We start from the raw sequence: 26113 nt of genomic DNA, 5'->3' as shown, positions 1-26113 counted from the left end.
GCAGAGATACCATGCAAAGCATGGTAAAACACAGGGCCTCATCTGATTATTGGGCTTAGCCGTTTCTGTGTTGATTTGCTGGCAGTAGCCAGTCACCCAGCTGGCAAAAGTAGAGGAAGATGTCCAGAGATATGGGATCCGCTGCTGCCATCACTGCTCCAGAGTTCCCCATATGAAATCACTTTATCAAAACTGGTAGGTAAAAGCATGGCTAGAACAGAGAATAATTTTAGATTTTTAAATTGGATTATAGAAGAAACTCCACTGTGTCAGCTAGAAGGAGACCTTGGAGAAATTAGTCCTGGAAGAGTAAAGCCAGCTGCTCTACATGTCCCTAACACAGTTCAGATCTTAGCCTAAGTGTCCAGTTTTTCTTACTTTTAGCTGACTGTGCAAGAGAGCAGCCAAACATTTCATTTCTGCTAAGCAAGCTGGGTGCAAGAGCTTGGATATTGCTTTGTTTGGACCTAAGAACCTAATACCAAATCATTTGAAGTTTCATAATGATTCCACTGACCCTTGGAATTGACTACTATTTGAGTACTGTTGGTAGAATTACTCACCTAAAAAAGGTACTTTGACTTGCAGAGAACTACTGGGACTGCCAACAGTTTTATACTTGCTCCTGATTTACATCCATGGTTTTTCACCTTGACTTTGCTGTCCTATATGCTGTAGTACTTTTCACTAGGTTCCGTATTAATGCAGAAGATTTCTAATTACATCGAAGTAGAAACTATAAGATTAATTGTATATATTGCTGAAATAACCTGTACAGCAAATTCTAAACTGGCAGAGATGCATTAATACTTAGAAAGCTTGTAGGGATTGTAACTCTTTTTGGAATAAATGAAAATGACAGAACGTGTAAGTTAAAAACAGAGACTGAGGACCAAATTTTTTTACACGTCTCTAAAGATGCAGATAAATGCCACGAATGGTGCTTCTGGAAAATCAAATTCAGATGCAAATCACTATTATTTTAAGAGCTTAAGTAAACTTACAATTATGGTAAATTTGAACTTCTGCAAAGACTGATGTTGATCTGGGCCTTTGAAAAAAAAAAATAGTCTCATCTCACTGAAGTGACTGGGAAATCTTCAAAGGCAATTGAAAATTTCCCAATCTTTTGTTGGGGTCATCCAAATTTTTGACAACCAGAGACCAAATGTTATTATAGGAAATTGCTCAGATTGGTCTTTTGGAGACAAATTAACTTTATGATCTTATATAATAGTGGAAAAAACATTTTGCAAGGACTTAGTGGAAAAGACCCATGGGCCATCAGCCGTGCAGCCATGCACCAAGCCTATGAAGGGATCGGTTACTCATTAACCCTAGTCTGGATACGTGGTTTTCTGATGTTCTCATCAGCTGCGTAAAACCAGACTGAGTTTTCTTGTTCTACAGGACAAGTAACGTGAGGATTTCTTTTCTGTAAAAGTCTTTAGATTAAATGTTTGAAAAAGGGAAAGTGATTTAATTGTTTGATTGGCAAGTGTTTGTAAAAAGAATGTAAGCACATTGCTGCATAATTTGCATGAAATTGCCAGTAATGGCAAGCAATACCATCGTAGCACTTGCTAATCTGTCAGTTGATAGATTTATGATCTGCTCGGATTCAAAATAGGTATCTTATGTCATTATTTTTTATTTTGCAAACTAAAGAGACAAGATCCATGAAAATGTATCATGTTGACAATGGTAATCCTAAGAATTAGCTCAGTATTATGACTGTTTGCATCTTTGGAATTATTTTTCAGAACTAGTTCAAAACATAGCTGCCTGAGAAGTTGTCACATTTTTGTCTGACAATCTTTTTACTGAAAAAAAAATATTTTAACTTCTGAAAAGGGCAGGAAAAGAAAAACGGAGTGATCAAGCAGAAGGGTAGAGAAACCTACCTTGAAATTTAACCAAAATTTGAAGTGTTTCAAGTTTCCTTCCGGAGCATAGGAGTTGGGGATCAGATGGGCAATAGCCTAAAATGGCAACGTTTTCGTTAAAAAGTTCCAGTGAAATCTCTTATGATAAGGGCAGTGTGTGATAGTTGTAATGATATGTGTTTTTCTATACATACTTCCTGTACTTGATAGATAAAAATTGAACTGTCTAGGCCCTCCCTCAGGCATATGATCACACTGAATCAGTGTTTTTACCATGACCCCTTTGGGACACAACCATGCTGTCCCCCTTTAAATTAATTAATTAGTTGCCTGTTGTGGTTTATAGCACATCCATCTGCCATCTATTAGGCACTCTCCTGACAGCTAATGGGAAGATGGCTCAAGTTCGATGGAGCAAGAACACAACAAAGCAACAGCTGACCCTAATCTAAGCCAGCAGTTATTGTCCATATTTCATGAGCTGTATGTTTATAGACATCCATGGGATGTTCTTTTCCTCTTCTATTAGGCTGCATGCTTATTTTAGTAATATTATAGAATAGTTCCTTTGGAAGGGACTTTTCAGGGCCAACCAAAAGTTTACACATGTTACTGAGGGCACTGTTCAAATGTCTCTTGAGCACTGACAGGCAGGGGACATCAGCCACCTCTCTAGAAAGCCTGCACCACTGTTTGACCAACCTCACGGTACGTAAATTTCTCTTAATGTCCACTTTAAACCTCCCCTGGCACAGCTTTTTGCCATTCCTACACATCCTGCTATTGAATCTCAGGGAGAAGAGACCAGAGATCCTCTGCACTTCCCTGCTCAGGGAGTTGCTGCTAACATATTTGGCATTCGTTGCCTAACCTCTGTGACAGTAGCTGGTGCAGGGCTGCGGTTCTTCTCCATGGGTCCATCTAGACAGCTGTGCTAGACCCAAAGCCAAGGAGGTGAGCAAATAATACCAGGGAAAAAAGGTAGCCAGCTAGTTTTGGAGGAATTCCCTGTCTGATCAAGATGGAATTTGACCTAACAATTATTTTCACAATGATTCTTGAAATCAATTTAGTTTTACCAGCTTTCACCAGAGAAGGACCAGGAGTAAGCCTATCCACATAAAAGCTGTTGAAGAATTTTAGTTGTATTTCATTCCACACATGCGATGATTTTCCCATGCAGACAAGCTTTTCAGAGCACTGAATAGGAAAACAAGCACTCCAATCTTAAGATCAGTATCTAGTGAAATGTTTGCATTAACTCCCACACAGAAGATACTAGAGAGATCAGAAGATCTCTTTAAGAGACCGCTCTACAATGCAGGAATTTAGCCTGTCTCCTTTTTTCCATTGCATGTGCTGTGGTTTCTCCTTCTTGCAGGGTGAGGCTGCTGCTGGTATCAATTTGAGAACATTACTTATCACACCTAAACAGCTCCCTGGGGGCACAGGCTCCAGCCTACAAAGTGAGAGGCAAAGCTGCCGCTGACTTCAGTGGGTTGCGCCTCAGGCTCCATTCAAAGAAGGAAGAATTCTGTTCAAAAGTCATTGCAGAAACATATAGTTACATTGAGCAACGGCAGAGTGCTTCCCAGCTGTTGAACAATTTAACAGCCCAGTCAAAAGCAGCCTCCTTATTCTGATCCTCTAGGAATAAATTCTGTGGCATGTGAGTTTTCTGCCCTTTCATTATCAGCTTCTTTCCAAGAATGTTTTTCTCTTTTCCAGCCTCTTTCTGCAAAAGTGGCTTATCTGACTGTAAGTTACAATGATTACCACCGCTTCTCTGCTTTCCTAAACACAGTCACAGCCTTCTTATCTCCTGTATCAATGCGTGACATGCCTTTAAAAGTTGTTCTTTGCCTTATTAAAATGAGCGCGTAACTTCTTCTAACCAGACTGTGCTCATTTGTTTAGAGCAGCGAATTATTTACCTCTTCTTGCTGCTTATGGTGCTTTTTTTGGACTAAACTTTGAAAAATGTGAGGAACTGAGAGAATGAGGAGGAACAATAACATTCCTCCTCTAGCTATGAGGTTGGTAGCAGCGTGGAGAGTAGCAGTTGCTACCCTGAGTGTACCTCCTCTGGGACAACAGGTAGAGCAGATAGAGGAGATAGGCCCACCTGGAGCAGAAGCTGTTGTGGAGTAGGAACAGGATCACTGTGGATGTTGTTGCCCCTGGAAGGCTCCATGTCACTAGCGTGTGATCACTTAGCCCCAGGTGGATTGGTAGGAGGTGACATAGCCCTCCCAGGTACTGCACCATCTAACAGTGAGCCCACAGAGCACACCTCGGAGCTGAAAGACTGTATCTTTTCTTCTGTGTGAAAACATAACAATAAAGAGGGGATTCAACTACTTAAAAAATAACCCTTGGTCCCACAAAGAAAGTGAGTAAGAAGTTCAGCTCTGGCTGAGTCTTTGGAGTTGCAGAGTTCATCTGCTCCCTTCAGCAGACTCGTTGGTCAGACTGCAAGTCTCAAATTTAGCTCCTGGGGAGGATAGTGAGCCCCTTACTACAAGACATTGAGGTCCAGAGAAGGGCAGTGAAGCTGTGAGGCTTCTGGAGCACAGGTCTTATGGAAATTGGCTGAGGAAACTGGGATAGTTCAATCTGGAGGAGTCTCATGGGAGACCTTATCACTCTCCATAATTACCTGAAAGCAGCTTGTGCATAGCTGTGGTTTGGTCTCTTCTCCCACGTGACTGTGATAGGACAAGAGGGGCTGAAATTGTGTCAGGAGAGGTTCAGGTTGAGTATTAGGAAAAATTTCTTCTCGGAAAGAGTGGTGAGGCATTGGAACAGCCTGCCCAGGGATGTGGTTTAGTGGTCGTGGTGGTGGGTTGATAGTTGGACTTGATAATCTTAGTAGTCTTTTCCAACTTTAATGATTCTATGATTCAATGATATGTCAAGGAGAATGAGGAAAATAAAAAATGCTAACTAAGTGTGCACCCTTGAAGTAGTAGGGAGCCAAGGGTCATAGAATATTTTTGCTGTCTGTAAACGGCTCATGGAAAATGCATCTTCTAGCAAAGAAACAAAATAAAAGGAATGCTTTCCTTGAAGTTCCATCCCTGAGAGCATTGTTTCAGCATCCAGATAAAAAACAATATTCATATTTCCTAAGCCCTTATGGTTTGTCAGTGTTGGCCAATCTATTTATTCCCACAGCAACCCTATTCCATCCAGGTTCCCAATGAAATTGAGGAATGTGCAGAAAAACTAAAGACCAAATGTCTCTGAAGCTGCTCAGGTGCTAAAAGCAGATGATGCATTAAAAGGAATTTTAAGAAATGCCCTAGCACAAGTGAAATCACCAGGTATAGGGTACGTCTTCTCCAGCAGTACAGCCAGTCCAAGCATGTCCCTCCTTTCCATCAAGATCATTTTCTGCTCCTAGTTTGGCCACATTGGCTCAGAAGTCACTCAGAAGTTTTTTCCAGGATCACTGGGGCTAAGACAAAAATTTCTTGGGGAAAGAGCACCTTTTTAATGAGGGTGATTGAACTGATTACACATGGTGCTCATCCCCACAGGGATTGGGTGGGTGCACTCGTGTAGCTATGGATTGGAGAATGACAAGAGGTTCATCGGGGATGGATACAGAAGACAACAGCATGCAATGGCATCCATTAGAGACCATCACCATCTAACCACTATTGGACTGCTGGTGGCCTCTCTGCTCTGCTGGGCACATTAACAGCTTTGAATATGTAATCACCCATTAATCCATTTTAAACCAGAGAAAAACATGGTGGAGCAAGGAATGTAAACCTCGTCTCAGACCAGCTCCAGAGGTTCTGTATCAGCCTTTGTTACATGCAATTGGAGGTGTTCTTGCTTGTCAAACTGTAGATTCCCAGGGCTGTGTTTCCTCACAATTTGTATGATGTCATCACCAAGAGCTAAGCAAATGCAGATTGCTGCAGTCAGGTTACAGCACTCTATAGGGCAGTAATGGGGAAAATAAACTCAAATTGCTTTATTCAACTGCTGGCAGAGAAAGTGGAATCATTTATATTCGCTCTGCTCACTCTGAAATGACGATGGGGTGAAACTGAGAAAGTGTTCTTAAGAAAAGCATTGAAAGAAAAACTCAGCAATGAACAGATTATCAGATTAGCCTGAGAAAATAATAGAAGTCAATACCACAAACTTCCTTAGTCCTGAAGGGTCTCTGAGCATCTGACACTTCAATCCACTGGATGACACATACCTTCCGACCCTCAGGACTGAGGATAAGATGCTAGCAGGAAAAGATGACATAACACTCTTGCAAAACTGCTATGGGATCTTTAACTTCCCTTAGAACAAACAGGAACTTGGTGTTTTCAACCTCATCTAAAAGGAATGAAGAAAATCCTATTGCTAAGGTCACTTTAAACTGGGTAAACCACTGGATGAGATAATGACTGGAAGAACCCTGAGTATACAATTTCTTATCTTTGCATCTGTGTAATTTCTACAGATAAAAAATGTGCAAAAGAATCTCAAACAAATAGAACCACAGCTTTTGGGGGAACTAGCTCATTGTTTGTAGTGAGTTAAATGTAGCAGAACTTCCTCTTAATATGTAATTTTAACTAAGCTTAGCTAATTATCTAGCTGAGACCAGAACACTCTCTGAATCTGTGGCACTCTGGAGGGGTAGGGCCAGGTCTCCTGGCAGCTGTGATGACCACCATAAACTAAGTTATGTTAAACCTCCAAGGCTGAGGCTTGAGATAAGTCAGAGCTTTCACAACATCTGTTATCTGCTACTGTGTTTTTTATTTTGTTTGAAGTCATATGATGTTTATTAGCTGAATGCCCTCAAGTATTGAAAATGAAAGCAGAAATTTACCATTTAAATTTGGGAGTTTAAAGTTTAATCTGAGCAGCTTTCATGATCACATGTCCAAATTCCAAGCAGAAGGTTAATAATAGCCCCTACATTATTGTAGCACCAAATGAGCGCTTATAAAATTGCAGTTGCAGACAGAGATAGGAGATTAGAGTTATTCATCAAAGCAATGGATTAGTTTAACTTCATTAATGCTGTTGTCAGTACTGGGAAACAAGCACACCACACTGTAGCATATTGGCTGGACCACTTAGTAGTGTTTATTGTCACCCAGCCTAACATGCTGTAGCTCTGATGGGGACTTGTTACTTCGGAGTCAGACATCAAACTTCCTGCTGACGGTGGTTGTATGGGATGAGCAGTATGTGAGATCACTCAGATTACCCTTAAAGTTTCAGACTGAAACAGGCTTTGGTTGCCAGTGATTTATGAAAAATTGCTGTCCACCCACACCTGCTCTTCCAGCCTTCTCCACAAAAGAAAAGAGGTGATGTTGCCTGTGATGCTATTAGATACCACTTGATGCCTATCAGTCTCATCTCTCTTGGGATTCTTTATCTACAGCATGTTAGAAAAGCTTTAGTCTGAGTTTTCCTTCTCAGCTCATCACTTCTCCACTTTGGAACATTCTTCTTTGTACTGTGACAAAGAAACATATGGTCCATAGTATTTAAATTATGTTTTATTTTGACTGTTAAACACAGCCTATCACTTACTGGTTTTGTTCTCTGGTATTGTGAACCCTACTGTGGAAATAATAGCTTTTCTCTTAGAGATTCTCTGCTCCTGCTCCCACGTGTAATGGAGAAGTTGTTTACCATAAAAAATGCTGGCACAAACAGAACTGCAAGATTCCAGGTGGCAACAAGTAATAGGAGCAGATGTCTTAACAATGCAGAGAAAAGAACGGGGGGGAAAAAAAAGGTGAACATAAAATGTGAGAGCAGCCATTAAGACATTTGCCACTGCTTTCAGTGAGATGCCTAAGGCATTTTGAATATGATACACTATGATGACAGTAACTGGTTACAGAAGCCTGAAAGCCACCGTAGTTTATTGTCGCTCTCTGATATGTCTGCTCTCACATGCCTCTCCTTTCTTTCTTCTGTGAACTTCCCCATGTGTCTGGTTCAGGTATTTGGCAGTGAGCTCAACAGAAAGAAAGCTGTAAATTCTGTATCTTCTGCCTTTAAAACACCAGGTAGCCAGGGAGCTGCAATGCAAAGCCAACTACTTGCATGGTTTGAAAACACTGGGTTCACAGAAAAATAATACTGTGACATGTTAAGAAGATGTAACATTTATCAATGCTTATATCATTTTCCTTATTAAAAAATAAAAAAATAAAAAATTGAAAGTACATGAGTCAGTTTTCAGTGCATTTGGTTGCCCTAAATGTGCATTCCCGTGTGACACAGGCACCTTACAGGCATGTATCTGTTGATTGCTGATCCTACTGACCAGTCCTGACAAACCTGTGTTTGCCTACGCTCTTTTGTCAGACAAAGCTAAAAATTGCACAGGACAGATGATCTTTGAAGGTATGAGTTGCAGTCACATCTGATAAACCATGCACGCAGTTAGTGTGCGACAAGAGAATTAATATAGTCAGACTCAAGAGAAGGATGACAGATATTCTGCTCATACTGTGGCCAGTAGGAGACAGGAGGAGACAGTGACATCTAACAAAAGTGACGTAGAGAGCTCTGTGTCCCTTTACATCGCCGTGTTTCTGGATCAAAGGAGAAAAGGTGCAATTTGTGTCATTTCTAGATACTGCTTGTCCTGATATGTACAGACAGAGAAACAGCATGCTACTTCTACGAAGGTACTTTATGCTATCCTGAAGGTTACAGATACACAGGTCATTCTGAAAGTGATGCCTCTTCTTTATTTTCGTAAAAACTATGTATATAATAATATAATATAGTCCAACAGATCCCTTCAGTGTATTACAAAATACTGCAGGAAGTCAAAGAACAAATGGAGCTAGTGAGCTTTGAGCTTTGTTTAATCTGGCTTTTAATTGCAGGTTTTTCAGGAATAATAAAAAAAAAGGTGAGGTGTTCAGGCATTCCCTTTGAAAGTGAAATCTAAAATACTCTCTTCCTTCACAAATAAAAAATGGCCTTTCTACTCACAGTGCAGTTTCCATTAAAAATTCATTCATACAAAAACGTTTTGACAATAACCAGAAGTCCATTCTGCCACCTAGAGTATTAAAAAATTCCCTGTTATTTCTTTCCTTTTTTCTTTTTTCTTTTTTTTTTCTGTTGTAAAGATGTCAGATGAAACATAACCAGAGAACAGAGTGAGATGTTTTCTGAAGTCAGCACTGGGAGAAATTTAAGGGGAAAAAAAATAGAAACCCCTGCAAACCTTGCTATCTTGCTTCTGCACTCTAGTACAGAAAAACCTCATTCTATTCTTTGTCCAGTGTCTTTCAAAAGAGCACACAAATTTAAAGCTTACCCATGTCAATTACCTAGGAAAGTCACAGCTATTTGTGTGATTTCACTTGTAGAACTTGCTTTACAGTCCGATCACAAATACGTTCCGTCTTGTACACATAAACATCTGGAGGTGTTATCATTAACTTGTTTTGGAAAGCCATATGTGTTAGTAATAGCACACCAGAAAGTTTAGTCTTCATGAAGCGGCGACATAACAAGCTATACAATAAAGTCAGTAGAGGAGGAATGGTAGAGGTATGGATATTGCACACCATGTTTCTAAAATGATCAAAACCATTAGAGAGGCCAGTCTCACAGTTTGTCTTTTATGTGAAGGGAGTCCTGTAAAATAAACAACCCTATATTGGAACAGTTTGTTATGGAATGGGATAACAAGATAAATTAAGCTTCCTGCTTATGTGCCACATGCGGTAACGGTTGAAAAGAAAATAGTCCCAGTATAAAAGACAGTGGGCAATACTTTAGTATAAAAACGTCCCAGATAAGAGGTGATGGGATGAATGACCATCACACTGCGTCTTTTGCAAGATGGTGGTAGGCTATTTCAGAAGAATATATGGAATTCTTTCTATCATGAAATTACCACACCAGGAGCAAGGCAAAAACCACTTCCTGATGTTAATATTTGGACATGGTTAATAATGAACATTTTGATGAACAACTCTTGCGTTTTTCATATTCAGTACTGAATAATGAAGGCTTTCAGTTTGCAAATGTGTCAGTGCTGAGATTGCTTTCTGCTCAGTGTCTCAGCAGTGGCAAACTTTGCCTCTCACCTGAAGACTTAGTCCTTCTCCATCCATGAAGGGAGATACCAACTGCCCCGCAACAACAGATTTAGGGGGTGTTCAAAGTGTCAGACTACAAGAACAGGATTGGGCAGGGCTAGAAATGCACAAGAGCTAGAGAACCCTTAAGAGCCCATGTCTGAGTGTGTGGAGCCAGTAGACACCTGGAAGTTTGTACAGCCCATGTGGTCTGACCAAGAGAGATGAAGCAAGGGAAGTGGAGAACTGTAAGCAGTTGTCCTGGAGATAAGTGTGGTCACGGGTAGAGCAATTACTCTTGTACAATCCAGGAAATCGATCACTCGCTTTTCTGTTTGGTGAGCACTTGTGAGCATTGGTTTCATTACATTTCAACGACTTCTACATTCATTCTCAGTGAAAACTAAAAACAAAAGCAAAACTAAACTACTGTGCATGCTCTGATAAAAGCACAGCTTTCTTTTTCCTTCTTTCATTCCCTGCAATTAAGACATGCTTGTAAAATCTGATACGGTGCTTCCTTCAAGTCCTCTATCCAGACAGCAGAGAGAAGATTATGAAATAAACAGTACTTACAGACTGATAGTTTCAGATGAGCTCCTTGAAACAAGTTACTTTTCTCCAGATGCTTCCCACTCATAGGTTCCTAAAAGCAGGTACTTTCCACAACAGTGAAATGCAGATACATTTGAGAGAAATTTAAATTGCTACTGACAAAATAAACGCTACCCAAGACTTTACAGTATAAACTGAAACGGGACAGAGATTTTAAAATGAAACATCGACTACTTTGTTATTTGGTCAGATCCAAAGGATAAATATCCTTTGGAAGAAAGCTAAAAGACATAGCTGATTATGGATTACGAGTAGGAAAATGGCACTGTCCTTCCAAACAACTTGCCAAAATTGGCAATTTTTTTGATTGCTAGTTATTGAATTAGCATTTAAAACAGGGATTGTTCAGATTAGGTTCCGCAGCACTGAAGCCTATATCATTTTGACTGAGGAAATCCCTTAGATAGCACCAAGCAAAATAACCTCTTGAAATGAAAGAGTAAGATATTTTTTTCACACATGTTCAATCCTAGTTTGTCTTTATTGTTTCAAATAATATAAGCTTTTGTTCTGTACTTAACCTTAGTCAGTGGACCTCATTACACTGTCACACAAAAAAATATAGAAGAACACACAGTAATTTTTTTGAAGAGTTCAGTGCTTAAGACATGGATTAAAATACCCATAAAATGTGCAGAGTATGAGACAGCAAGGTAGTCAGCAAGTGACCAACAGACAGTTGGACTAGATTATCTTTGGCCTTTTCCAATTGTCGTGATTCTATGATTTTTGTACTTGATACAGTTTTTCCTTCCATGTCCCCTATTGATCTAATTTTGCTCCATCAAATGTTCTTTCTAGTTTAATGCAAGCACATCAGGTCTCAGTGTTAGCAGTGATCACAGTGAGAGTAGGGAATGCAGAGAAATCACAGAATCACAGAATCACAGAATCACAGAATCACAGAATCACCCGGGTTGGAAGGGACCCCAAGGATCATGTAGTTCCAACCCCCTGCCTAGCAGGGCCACCAAACATACACATTCAGATCAGGTTGCCCAGGACCCCGTCCAACCTGGCCTTAAACACGTCCAAGGACGGGGCATCCACAACCTCCCTGGGCAGCCCGTTCCAGGGCCTAACCACTCTCCTAGTAAAGAACTTCCCCCTAACATCCAACCTAAATCTTCCCTCCTTCAACTTAAAACCATTTCCCCTAGTCCTGCTGATCCTGCCAATCCTGTTGATGTCCAGCTCACCATTCACCCGGCCTTGCTAAATTAATTGAGACGTTGTCAAAACTAAGTCAAATCCAAGCCCGCGAGCACAGGGCCAGAAGCCACGACTGCATGTCTACACTCATGGTGCAGCCAGGATCAGAAGGCAGTGCCACACCACAAGTTCACATTTTTCCCCCTCACTGGAAGGCCTGCACATTCAGAAGCAAATTAGAAGTCTCATGGTAGAGGTTTTAAAACAAACCATTACCTCCCAAAGCTGGTCACAGAGCTCCCACACCAGTGTGCTGCATTGCTGCTCTCAAAGCCCACTGAAACTCAGAATCATGAGGGGCCTCCAGGAGACAGTCCGTATCCCATTTGCCCCCCCCCAAAATACACATTTTTTAAAAATGAAATAATTGTCATGTGAAAGTGCCTTTTGATCACTGTAACAACTAGTTTCAACCACTCCGCTTTCTCCAGCCAAGTATGATTTACTGATGACACGTCATCACAACACCAGGAATGGACTTGTTGATATGTTAAATAATGGGACTTCTTTCAGATAATTTTTATAGCTCAAAATTCTCATGGCATAAAAGAATCATCATACAGTTATTTAACTGTAGAGAGCTGTTACTTTTCTTAGAATAACTTTGAACTCTGTCTCTTTTGGGAAGAAGGAAGCATTTTTCAAATAAAATCCAACTTCCATCCTTCCTGCCCCAAAAGCTCAGTCTGTATTAGCTGGAACAGTAACAGAATCATGAAGATATGTATTCAGGCAGACTGTAAATTTTACCGGAGCCATTTATGTTACTAAATCCAAACAAAGATCTAAACCAAAACTCAATGGTACATATACATTTAAATGTTCCAAAAAGATACGGACTGAGATTTTTAAAGTTGGGAAAGGACCTTAGCCACACAAGTCCCAAAGAAACTGATTAATTGTGTAGTTGACAATCTCAGTTTATAAACCAAGTTAACTCCTGCTATAATTTCACTGTCTTCATTGGAGTTACAGTGCAAATGTGTTTGACAGATAGTCATGTTTCTTCTCCAAGAATAACTTCTAAGGCAGAAGGTTTAAACATGACTGAATGAAAGTCAAGTTCTACCCTAATTTAAACCCTGTACAAAACAGCTGACTTGGAAATGAGGTTGTAAAGAAAGGCAAAAAGAGACATGAGCCATTACATCAATTTCCTTAGGTAATGGTCATGTCTCCAAAACACAGCAGGAATCCAAATTGCAGTTTGTTGGAGATTCTTTCCTTCACAGCCTGAAAATTCATGCATTTCACAAGCAGTGAGTGCTGGGGCAGGGTGTGGGCTCCTCTCAGCAGAGAACAATGAAATTCACTTCTGTTCAGTACTGCATCAATTCGAATCTTGTCTGCTTCAAAATGCATTTCGTCTTTTCCTACAACAAACACTAGGAAGGTTGATTATAATATGAACACCAGAATTAGTCACCTAGTTTAATGAGAAAATAATGTTTCATACATTTTCAATCTCTGCATTATTTAAAATAAAAATCCAGTAGGCAGATTATTATTACTTTAAAGTGTTGGGCTATTTTTGGCTTACTTTTAGCAAACATCAGAGCAAACATGGCTAACACATCAAGTGCTTCTTGCTCACCTTAGCAAAGGTCTGTGCAACTCCCAACTTTTTATCTGTAGCATTGCTAAGGGTATGAGGAAGATTTATTGCTTTGCCTGAAATGTCCTTTTTGCCAGCAGCAAAAATCTGAGCACCACAACACTGAATGTAGTCAATTTCTAATGTCTTTGTTTCTGATTCTTCTGCTGGCAGAAGTTATTCTACTAAAACAAAAGTGATGTAATCTGGCAGTAACTGAGCTCAGCAATAAACAAAATGGCTCCACAGTAATATTCATGGACTAGAGAGATCATTTCTAGGGCAGGCAGTATGAGCCAGCAACTGGTCTAGGCCGAGCACTTTCTCTCTCCCAGCTCTCCTCTCATTGACTCCCTTCTGTCAAACCAGATAAAGTCAGACACTGCTGTAATACCCAACTGTACATCAGAGACCCATTTGCTGGGCACCCCTATCGAGATGAAGGTTGAGATGCTTTCTATCCAAAACATCTTGTGATCATTTAGAAACAGGATACATACTGGATCAAGAGCATCTCATGTTTCCCATCTGTAAAACGCAGCTGCTAAACTTCAGTCTAGTAGTGTGGAAGCCAGTGCTGTTTCATGTAGTGTACACACCTGTAACCCTGTTCTCTTAGGGTAACCTCAGCAGTCATGGTCCACTTCTATCTTCTGTTTTTCACCTGGCCTCATCTCCTTCATTTTGGCTAAATCTGAAATAAGCCCTCCTCCCCTAGAGCTGCACATCTATGGTCTTTCTCAGACATGAGAGCTTAACAGATTTTCTTCCAGTCTCCTTCATCTCTTTGACCCTCTTTCTCCAGCAGTTTCCATCTACAAATACAAGGTGGCTGTGCTTTACCTGCTTCTTTGTCATCACACACAGCATGCCCAAGCAATCCAGCTGCAGTCCCAACAAGCAGAATGCAAGCAGAGTTGCTGGACACTTGTGAGCCAGCATCCCAAAAGCCCTCTTCAGTCATAAGGTAGAAAAGTGCAATGTGCTGCCATGAAAGCCAGCCCGTGGGGTCTTCTTCTCTTTGCCAGCATTTTATAGCATCTATGTATCTGTGGGTGGTGCTCATTAAGAACAATGACATAGTGATAAGCTGAGAAGCGAGAAAAAACATGATTATACTCATGTGAATTCTGTGTATTCTTATTCTGTCACTAAAACAAATTATAGTTTTCCACCTTTAGAGTCCATTTGAGAACCCACTCTGCTGCTATGATACAATGCGCATCAAACCACCTTCTCTGAAAGGGTTGAGGAACACCTTGGAATCCTCAACATCTGACAAACAGTATGCAGCAGGCATGAGGCAGTATAGAGCAAATGCTGTTTCTTTTGAGTGCTCAAGCATACAGGCTTTTCACTTTAGTGGGCCGCAAAGCTCCTGGAAGCATTTTTAAAATCTGTTCTTGAAAAGTAACATGGTAAGGAGCTTCAAAAAGCATGTCAGGAGAATTTCTACCCTGCATTACTTCCCCAGTCAAAATAGAACATGCCGTCTATTTTACCAGCAATTAGAGAACCAATTACTAGCAATTAGAGAAGAGTCATGACCAAACTTTTAAAACGTCAAGATGTTTAAACTTCACCAGCTGAGGTAAAACATGGGGGAAATGGTGCATTATGGATGGAAAATAAGCTACACAGAGATATTCTTGTTCCATGATGACATCCTTGTTAGTAGTATGACTTGAAAAGTACTTTTAGTATTGCCACATTCACTCAGAGGGCCAAGGAGAGCATTGCTGCAAAGGCTTAAAAAAATTCCTAAGGTATAAAAGAATCATAAAATAACAGCAATTTAAAATTGCATCTTGTCTAGTGATCTCATTTCCTTAGGATCACATTCTTATTACTTTCCAAGTGTGAAGCATACTTAAGTCTTCCTGAAAACTAAGGTTCTGACTCTGTTAAATAAAATAGGTTCCAAGTGACCAAAGCTGAATTAATGAAGTTTTTTCTATAGTGTTGGGCCTGGAGCATCTCCCATCAGAGGAAAGGCTGAGTAAGCTGGGTCTGTTCAGCCTGGGGAAAAGGAAGATTGAGGGGAGATCTCAAGAATGTTTATAAATGTCCAGAGAGTGGTGGGAGGCAAATGGATGAGGCCAGGCTTTTTTTATACAGTGGTGTATAGCAATATGACAAGTAATGGCCTAAAACTTGAACGTAGGAAGTTCCATACTAACATGTGGATAAACTTATTTATGGTGAAGGTGACTGAGCAATGGAGCAGGCTGCCCAAAGAGGTTGTGTAGTTTTTTTCTATGGAGATCTTCAAGACTCATCTGGACGCCTACCTGTGTCACCTATTGTAGGGTACTGCTTTAGCAGGGGTTTGGACTTGATCTCTTGAGGTCTCTCCCAACCCTTCAATTCTGTGATTCTGTAATTCTGTGATTCTGCTTCTGGGCACAGAAGTCTGGAGTGTGAGAGATTCCTATTGCTTTGATTTTGAAAAAAGCCAGAATTCAGCTTAGATGTCACCTTTTGCTGTCTGTCTGCAGCTGAAGGAGAAATAGAACAAAGCTGTAGGGCTGACAAGAAAACCTTCTCCTATAGCTGAAATCACTAAAATCACAGTTAGTGCAGGGATACTTCTTTCTCCAATCTGAAAGCACAGAGAGAATTTTGAATATTTGACAGCAGTGAATGCTTTGCTTATGGAATCACAGAATTACAGCACTAGAACTACAAGGCAGTGCTTAGCTTTAAGATTGATAGCTAGAACATAATCAAAATCTTGGCAAAGCATTTGTAGGATGCCTTTAAGTGGATGGAGAGAAAAAAAAATCGATATAAGAATATAAGTAGCAAGATCTTAGCCCATAAACTGAAATTGAAAACTAATTATCCCGTGCTCCAAAATCCAAAACATTATTTCTATTTCTGCAAATTCATTAATTGCACTTGTTGGTCAAGAATGTAAATATAGCTGATCACTGCCAGTGGTAAGTAGGGAAAATACTGAAGGCAAGTTATTGCAAGGAAAGCATGTCAAGCTGCAGAGGAAGCAATTTAGCCAATTATATTTACTTTTTGAAGTTTCACATCTGAAGGGAAAGTTTATCAGAAATTATGAGGGCTGCTCTGAAAGTAATGCCTCCAATTTTATGGTGTTGGCTTATGATGTTAGAGGCAGATGCTGATATGACAGTAGAGATTGAACCTTCTGGACAACATTTCATTACATTTTGTTGCTGTGTGCCGAATGGCAGTGAGGAAGGCAGTCTGACAGAATGTCATCTGACACGGAAGTGAGGATGAAGCAAGGGTGTAGAATTTAATTCCTCCATGCAGAAAAAATGGCACCCATTGACATTCACTGATACTTGCTGAATGTTTATGAAGACCAAACAGCAGATGGGAGCACAGTGAGGAGGTGGGTGGTGCGTTTCAGCAATGGTGGTGTGAAGGACAAGGCATGTTTTGGACGGTCGTGGAGATTTTTACAAGTGTGGCATGCGGGCTTTTGTTCATCACTGGCAAAAGGCATATCTAATGGGAGAGACTGCGATAACAAATGGTGTTTTGTAGCTGCAAATTTGCTCTATCAAGTAGCATTATTGTGCTCCTTATATCTGTTGTAGTTTCAATAAAAATAAATACAAGGCATTAGTTTTGGAGCAACCTACATAAATGATGATGAACTCCTCTGGCTTTGAAGCTGAAAAGCATTCTGGTTCAAAAACTGCCAGCTCTTATCCCATAAAGCAGCAAAAGAAATGTGGTTCCCCCCACCAAAGGTCATCTGCTCATCCAACTCAAAGCATTCTAAATAAGGTTCTGATTTGTCTTTTTAACAGTAAAGCTATTGTGTGAAGAAAACAACATGAAAGAAAGTTAAAGGCCATTGAAAGCCTCTTGGCATTCTTTTCCCAGCATTGTTACAAGGGTAAATCATTAATGTTATAACTTGTTTTTTTCCTGTTTTGTTCCCCTCCTCTGAATGTTAGAAGTGGGCGACAGATAGTGAAAAGGTCTCAACTGCCCCCATTAACAAAGCTGAATTCCACCCCCTGTTCAGAAGAGGCACTACACAAGCATTCACACAGAAAAAAATTGTTGATAGAATTTCATTATTTATTTATTACTATTATTTATTACTGGGCAAGCTGATGGTTTGTATGTCTTTTCATTCCTCCAGCTCTTGTCGTGCGCTTCCTGACCAAACGATTTATCTGGGAGTATGACCCGACTCTAGGTAGGTTACATGTTCTTCCATCTACACAGTATGTTGTATACACTAGCATGTCTGAAGTAATGGATAATCATGGAGTTAAAATTTTGAGCCTCGGTTAAGATCATTTGCTGTAGAAAGGTCCTCCATGGTCACTTAAAGCTGGAACAAATATTACCTAAGATGGCAGAACAGAAATCTAATAATGCACTCAAATAAAAGCAGAATTAAAAACAAGGCACAGCTCTGCCCACACAGAGGTCAGTGGGAATTCTGCCACTGAAGGCGATTGCATTATTGTTTCACTCTGAAAATTAAAGCATTGAGCATGGGATCTGTTTTCGGCTATGGGATAACACAGCCAGCAATTGCTGGAGAATGGGGAGGCTGGGATATGCATCTCAAAAATTCAAGGGAAAAACAAGCATAGGTGTTTACACTCTGCCTACTACGTATGTAGTTCTCACCTGTCAAGCACAATTGCATTTCACTTCTATATGTGATGGCCAGATAAAAGACACCAGTCATAAGAGCATCAAAATGTCCCCTCCACAATTCCTGCTCAGCTGAGTTCGGTCTGGCACTGTTGAGAAGCTAACACAGATAATTCGAAAAGATCTCAAATAGTTTTCTGAATTAGAAGCCTCTTGAAAATATAAGCCAACATTAGATTTGTTACTATTTCTGAAGTTAGTGAATGTTTGAACACTCAGTGCCAAAGAAAATCCAGGCCAAGAATTCTGAGATGAGGTGTGAAGTAACGAGCCAGGAAATTTCCTTTTCTTCTAGAGTCAGTTGCCATCTCCTTTACCTTCCTTTGGAGACTTGAATAAACACTGTCCAGTTAAAAGCTATTTCTTTCTTAGGGATCTTCCTTTAAGAGGTCCCACTAAAGAAATAGAGAACAATGTAAGCTTGTAACAAATAAGATGAAAATTTAATACACTTTAACACAAAACCCAGCAGCCCTTTCTACAAAGGAAAGTTTTCAGCATCACACTGCACATTTTTGACTGTTAAGAAGGATGATGAAGGACTGACAGATAATAGAATTCTCATCATTGAGAAAATATTTCTCAGAACAACCTGAACACAAATACATTCTTTCATCTTCTAATATAATTCACTGATGAATGTATTGGTGTATGTCACCTGTCCTGCATAATAGGATGTTCAGTATAATGTTTCATTAAATTTCACACTTCTATTATTAATACATCACTTTCAGAATTTGATGATAGAATACAGTGATATAAAAAACTTTATATACAAGTTCATTAATGTCTTGTAGGGACACTCCATACTACAATATCCCAGCTCTTTTTAAGACTTCCAGTTTAAGCACACAACCTAAGAAGTTAGCATGCTGCAAGATTTATTATTTTTTGTCCCATTATGGAGGCTGTGTGTCCTTTTTTGTGTATGAGCCTTGATGTTTGTTTCTGTTTTTACAAATTAATACAACTGCAATCCAGCCATGCCCCTCAGGATTGTCTTCCGTTAGGAACATCAAAGCTCTAATGCAGACAGTACTCCTGTCTCAATAAAATAAAAATTAAATCTCTTTTGACTGACTGAATTCTACATTCTCATCCAGTTTAGAGGTTGACAGCTTAGACTATATATTACAGCTATTGTGAAGCTAAGTGCTTTAGCCTGCTCAGAGCAAAAGGCTTCAGAAATGCATAAACCAATAAACTATTGTCAGGGAGCTGTTTCTTAATCATAGAAATCTCCGACAGAAGATGTGCACTAGAAACTTTTTTGAAGTACTGTTCTTCAAACCATGTATTACAGTAGGATTCCAAGCAGGTTCTGAAGCGTTAGAAAACACATCTCAGGAAATTCTAATCATTACTCAGGCCTTCAGAGATCAATCAAAAAGATTGTACTTTCAAAAGCTGTGAGAAACAGTGCTTTGAAGAATGCATTCCTGGCTTTATCATGGTCATCGTGGGGTGACTTAGTGTCCAGTTACCTGTAAATACTGCTGAACTGAACTTACTGAGAAGTTTTATCAGATTTGTTTCTTCTTAGTAATAATAGACTGGCAATTGGGTGGAAAGAATGACATCTATATAGTCAATTTAAACAGATGCAAACCATCCAGCTACTAAGCAGCAGGAGGTTTTGCCAAAAAAATCACTGGGTCTGTGACAAAAGTGTCATTTTTTATGGTTTATTTCTTATGTCAAATTCTCAATCCCCCATTAGAACAGATAATTCCTATTTTTAGGAAAGCTTTCACCAAGATGTACTAGGCCTGATGGAAATTCAGCAGTGTCCTAAGCTAAGTGTCAAGGTTAAATAAATAATCTCTTGTGCTCTTAATTCAAGGGTGGCACGTTTTAACCAGAAAGAAAAAAAAAAAAAACATACATCATAGATATTTTTTTACTACTCTAACCTGCCAGAAGAAAATGAAGGACAGTATTTTTAGCACTGTCTGGACATGCTGCTGTATCTCCAGGAGCCAAATTAAAAACCACAAAATAACATTTTCTGGCAAGAGCAACACCACTGAATCTTGCAAGTCTTGGCACATGGAGCTGTCAAGGAAGTCAGGACTTTGCAGTTCTGCCCCTTCTGTTCATGGTACTGGATCTGTGGAAGCACTGATATGACAGCTGCATCTTCACCAAAAGTACATACCACTGTGCTTTTTATTTTATCCTTCCCAGCCAAGGGGTAAGAATTGCAGCGAAGGTCATTTTGTGGAGAGCATTAACTGTCAGCCTTGACTTCTCTGTTGTTTCTGCTTAACTTGAAAGTCACTGTCACCATCACGGAATGTTTTTTTGTTTGCTTTTTTTTTTTAATTTATTTGATTGTTTTTTGAAAAGGTGCCTAGTCACTCAAACTATGTGGTTACTTGGCATTATCGAGGTGAATGAGTTTCCTCCTTCAATATTTGTTTGTCATAAATTATGCTAGTATCCCTTGCATGCAACAGAATATGAAGGTCCCAAGAAGGAGCCCTGTGAAGAAATAGGCTGGAACTGCACATTTTTAAAAACACACGTTCAGTTGTTTTCTAAAATATTTAGTATATGAATTCAGCATTAAACTTTGTCATTTTTAGTTAGTTAAATATGTGCTGAGAAAGGGGATTGGGCCACCACATGAATTTCACCAAAAACTCACTGAGTGTCTTTAATTAGAGTGCAACTCACCAGCTAACAAGCAGATTCACTGTGGTGTTCAAAAGCCTGAAAACCACCTTGGCCTTATTAGAGCACCATTTAGTCTGCAGCCTAAGAGCACTTCACAAACATAGGCAACATCTCTGCGATGGATTGAGTACAGGACTGGAAATCTGCGCTATATTTCAGTTTGGCTCTATTGACAGATTCATAACAAGGAAATATGAAAACAAGCATTGCTATGTGCCATTTCAGCAGGGCTTGCCAGGCAGCGGGTGGCAGCAGACTGACAGTTGGCTTGCCAACATGGCGGCTCAGCTGCTGGAAGCAACCCACATGCAGCAAGCTGCCACCCTCACAGTTCTCCTAGGGTTCAACCATTGCTGCCACTTGCCACAAAAACAGATGTGCATAAATGCATAGCATGTGCCAGATGGGCTCTTCTCATGGATAGACATATTCTATGGGGAAGTGTATCAAGGTGGAGGTATGAAGGCCTTCATATTGCTTGCTACCTTCTGTGGGTAATATATTGGGCTGAATTCAGGACTCCTATGGATCTCAGTCATCCTGGACTTCATGTCGGTTGTAAAGCATGTTGTGAATAGCTGTTCTTCTCAGCACCAGTAATTAGGAGTAAGAGTACAGATCTCAGCAGTTTCCTCCATGAACTATTGGCATTGCCCAGAATTAGTGTGCCTCCTAGGGGCAATCCCAAGCACAAATACAGTCTGGATTTGTGATATGCTCTCAATAGTTTGAGAGCAGCCCTGAAGAGAAAGATTTGAGAGTGTTGGTTGATGAGAGATTCAACATGAGCTGACAGTGTGCTCTTGAAGCCCAAAAGGCCAACTGTATCCTGGGTTGAATCAAGAGAAATGTGACCAGCAGGTCAAGGGAGGTGATTGTGCCCCTCTGCTCTTGTGAGACTCCGCCTGTGTCCAGTTCTGGGACCTCCAACACAAGGACATCAAGCTGTTGGAGTGGGTCCAGAGGAGGGCCATGATGATGATCAGAGAGCTGGAGCATCTCCTCTATGGGGATAGACTGAGAGAGCAGAGGCTCTTCAACCTGGAGAAGAGTAGGCTCAAAGAGGACCTTATATTGGCATTCCAATACCTGAAGGGGGCCTACAGGAATGTAGCAACAGGACAAGGGGAAATGGTTTTGAATTGGAAGAGGGTAGAGTTAGACTAGACATTAAGAACAAGTTCTTTACTGTGAGGGTGATAAGAGCGGTCACCCAGAGATATTGTGGATGCCCCCTCCCTAGAAACATTCAAGGCCAGGCTGGATGGGGCTTTGAACAAGCTGTTGTGGTGGGAGGTGTCCCTGCTTATAGCAAGGGGGTTGGAACTGGATGATCTTAACAGTCCCTTCTAACCCAAACCATTCTATGATTCTGTGATTCACCTGCCCTCAAAGATGGAGAGGCACTGTAGTTTGTGATGTTTAATTGGTTCAGCATCCCCAGTTTTAAAATCAGAAGGGAAACAAACCAATTCATTTTTTCCTGGAGGCCAGAAAAGGAGGAAGAATCTCAGAGAGTCATCACGGACAACACTGATGCTTGAAAAGTACTTAATGAGCAGCAGCAAATGACCTGCCTGTATCAGCCATGACAGGCAGGGAAAATCTGCTTGTTCAAATGATGAAAAAAGAAAATTCATCAGTTATGCCTAAATGAGTGCTTTTAAAATCCAGTTTTGCAGTATGTCACTGAAAACCCATGTGCTTCTCTAACATATCGGGACAATTCACTCAGCTAGTAGCAGAACTTGGGATAATCAAGTCTAAGAAGAAATTATTAGAAAAAGAAAGAGGAAGAGGATATTATGAACTCAGCTATGTCATTTATTCTACAATAGAACATATGTACAGATAAGAGAATGAGGTGTTACGAGGAGCAAAGACATGCAGCATCCATTTTTGCCATATAAGGGGGAAAAGCACACAAATAAAACCCCAAGGAAGTGCAGGAGACATATTCCTCAGTTCTTTCCTTGATTCTGTCACTAATTCGTTTCCTGTAGTCTCTCTGCTTCTACTTCTCACCTGTAAAATCCTTCATCTCATAGAAGGATTGTAAATTTTTTAACTCTTCAAGTACTGGTTCCTTAAAGACTCTCATGTTAAAGGTGCACAAAAATACCAAGTATTTCTGCAAAGACTGAATTTTAAGCTGAAAAAACAGCAAATAAAGAGTTAACATTCTTGTTGACCTTTTTAAAACTCAGTTGGCTTTCTCACACTATTCCTAGATGTCTTTCTCTAGCTGTTCACATATTTCATACAACTTTGCTAATCCTCTGAAAGGAAAACTGTCTCTGAGCAGACAACCAGCCACACACAGCATGACAGACTGGCCCATCTATGAAGCTAAAGAGGCAGAAAATATAAGGGTTTCTTTAATTTGAATGTGATAGAGCAAAGACTTTTCATTACTTTGAAGGAGCGAAGGTAACTATATAGAAACACATGTCTAAAGAAAAATAATTTTGCTAGGGTAACTAGGTTAATGGTGACATTGTTAAGAGCATGTGCTCCCTTTTAACTATTTCAGGATTTCTTCAAGTTTCTCAGGTTTTTGTTCACTCTTTAAGTTGGGAGAGAGAAAAAAAAAAAAGACACTGGGTTGGTGTTCAACCTAGAAGACAACTTCAAATATACATGAAATATATAGGAATCAGTAAAGCAGAGAAGATGGGACAGCAATTTGTATCCATTTATCTCCTATTAAATTGATTATGAAAGGCCCATGGTAACACTGTTGTTCTTCAACTAAACACGAGATGGCCAAAGGATTGCACAAAATTGCAAGTTCTAGATAGAGGGACAGAGATACTTCTGCTAGTGCCCTGAGTTATCCCAGACCAGAGAACTTTGACCAGCTGCTACTTAAAACTTTTAAAACCATGGCTGTAACAGCAGAAATCACTTTGTGCAGATATTGTTTACCTTGGCAAGAAGGCTTTTCCCAATGGAAAACTTGTTGTAAGAAAGATTTTTTTGTTTAGGAAAAAGAAAAATCAAATCAAACAAACACCTTAAAAGGGCAGTTTTGCCTATGTAACATCTGTAGCTGGGAGGTTCTGGTGACAAAACGGAATGTTCAGAGATCACAGGGGCAGTCTGCAGATATGATAAAGTAATTAGCATTATAACCCCAGCAAGTATTTCTAGACTGGACCAGGCATCTGAATTTCTTTTCTGTACCCTAAGAAGGATAGATTCATACAAATCACATAAACAGAGCTGACTGTGAATATATCCCAACTAGCTTCCATCAAAATTGTTGAGAACCAGAAAGGAGCTTAGCTGTGGCAGTCAAGACCTCAGTAAAAATAGTTTATTGAGATAAAGATGCAAAAACTGTATTTCTGGACTTCGTACCAATCCAGCCGTGAAAAAGAGCTGAGGTCCTCAAAACAGATCCTCAGATCCATAGACACTTCTCGAGGAATGCCTTTGCTCTCTGGCTTATTCAGCTAACACATTCTCTGGGCAGCTGGAATACAGTCTGAATACAGAGTCTTTGTCCCCAGGATTGCTTTCACTGCTGCAGATTGCAAGTTGAAGAAATGCATGTCTTTGTATACTGCAGATTTCTAGCTCTCTTGACTTTTGGCTCACTTAGCAAGTTTGTCTTATCACTCCTGAAGGCTTACTGCCTGCCTCTACCATAAAATCAGTAATTCCCAGCAGCACAGCAGAGAAAGAAGCTGCCTAGACAGCAAACTAAACTTTTAACGAACAGGCCCATGCTAACATCAGTGTCGATAAATCATTAACTGATGGTCCCTTCAGCTATGGGGTATAGAGGCTGACAGAACAGCAGCCCTAGAGGGAGCAGCCTGGGGAAGTCACCTCTCTCTCAGCCTCTTCCTCTTTCTGCTATCCAGCAGTCTACAGAGCGCCATAGACAAGATCACCGGTATGCTAATGAAAATACCCATGTTCCACAGCAAGATAAAGAGAGGGGAGAGAAGATGGACATCATCTTGCAAAACATTGCCTTCTGCATGTTTCATCTGAACACCCATGTTGACAACTACACCTTATCCAAGTGCTTAGACAGAAATAATGTATGCTGTTCATTACTGGCTTCCAGCCAAAATGAAACATAATGGTAACCAACCATTGGAGGCTGGGAGGAATGGCTGCCAGCCTGTGTTTCAGGAAATAATGTGTATGTGTTTAATACTTCGCTGGAAAACAGCCTTATTTTCGAGCAAGACTCAAGCCAATAACATCTTCAACTTCTCTTGAAAAATTACATGTTCCTTATGCTTCAGTACTTAACAAGTTCAGTCCAATAATAATCCAGATTATGCCTTCCTACCTATCTTCCCTGAGTTTTGTTTTTTTCCCCAGTTCAGTATATTAGAAATATTACTTAACTTGATATAAATTCAATGCACATTATATCATTTTTACTATGCTTCTTTCTGGTAGGAATTTATACTGAGTGTATCATGGAAATAAAACATGAAAATACTTCCAATTTCTCTAAGGTGTCTGTAGAAAATGGATTGGTATGGCCTACAGCACCTTAAACCCCTGACATTGGCTTCTAAAATGCTCAAAGACTTGAAATGATGAAAGTGTAATTGAGAGCAGCAGAGGAAGATGTTTAAAGTAACATGGGAAGCAGTTACCCAAAAATGTGGTTTGTTTTCTTTCATATGGGTCTCAAGATGAAGATATTCCTGATGCCAGTAAAATATATATATATACATATATATATATATATATATATACTGTATTTTCACTATTGCTGCGCATGCAGTAAAATCAGGAATGGAAATGGCACTTCTTGTTGCAGCTACAGCTGCAAGATATCTTGCCCCCAATTCTCTTGTTCATCATATTCCAAAATGTTCTCCAGATGAGAAGTTTCCAGTGCTCGCTTCTGGACCTTCAGGAGCAAAGGATTTATTTTGCTTGTTTTAGGTGTGAGAAGAGGCTCACCGGTTAGTTTTCATTTATATTGGCAGAAATAAGGTGAAATGCACAGAGCTTTGCTGAAAGACTTTTTGCCACGGTCAAAAGAATCCATCCAGAAATGGTTTATTTAGACTTAGACAGGCATAATTCCCACCAGGAACTCTCTGCTTGGTGTTGGTGGGAAAGTTGAATCAGACAATTAGAAAAACAGTTGAGGTCTTGAAGTTTGCTCCCTACTAGTTAGTGCTGCCTCAGTTTTGTTGGTTTTGCTCTAACTTGCCTTAATGAATCCAGTTCCCAAGTACTTGTGCACATTTTCTCTGCCTGTCTCAGCAAAAAGTGAGCAAGGATGGGACGTATAGAAAAGGAACAGTAACACTATTCTCTTCAAAAGAAGCCCAGTCTTAGCACCAAGGAGAAAGTTAAATGCAGCACAATACAACAGACACATATTT

General features: G+C 40.0%; 1 protein-coding gene across 2 annotated transcripts in view; it reads left to right on the top strand.

The window, feature by feature from the left end:
* RERG (RAS like estrogen regulated growth inhibitor) overlaps positions 1-26113 on the top strand; it is a 103553-nt gene that overhangs the window by 67219 nt on the left and 10221 nt on the right. For both annotated transcript variants that reach the window (XM_042890453.1, XM_042890454.1), the window contains exon 3: positions 17536-17592. In XM_042890453.1, coding sequence (XP_042746387.1) covers positions 17536-17592 — 57 coding nt within the window. The remainder of the gene's footprint in view (positions 1-17535; positions 17593-26113) is intronic.

This window comes from Lagopus leucura, unplaced genomic scaffold (genome assembly GCF_019238085.1).
Source record: "Lagopus leucura isolate 7727_CA_CO unplaced genomic scaffold, USGS_WTPT01 Super-Scaffold_100159, whole genome shotgun sequence".
Classification (NCBI taxonomy): Eukaryota; Metazoa; Chordata; class Aves; order Galliformes; family Phasianidae; genus Lagopus; species Lagopus leucura.
This window is presented reverse-complemented; position numbering and strand designations above follow the sequence as displayed.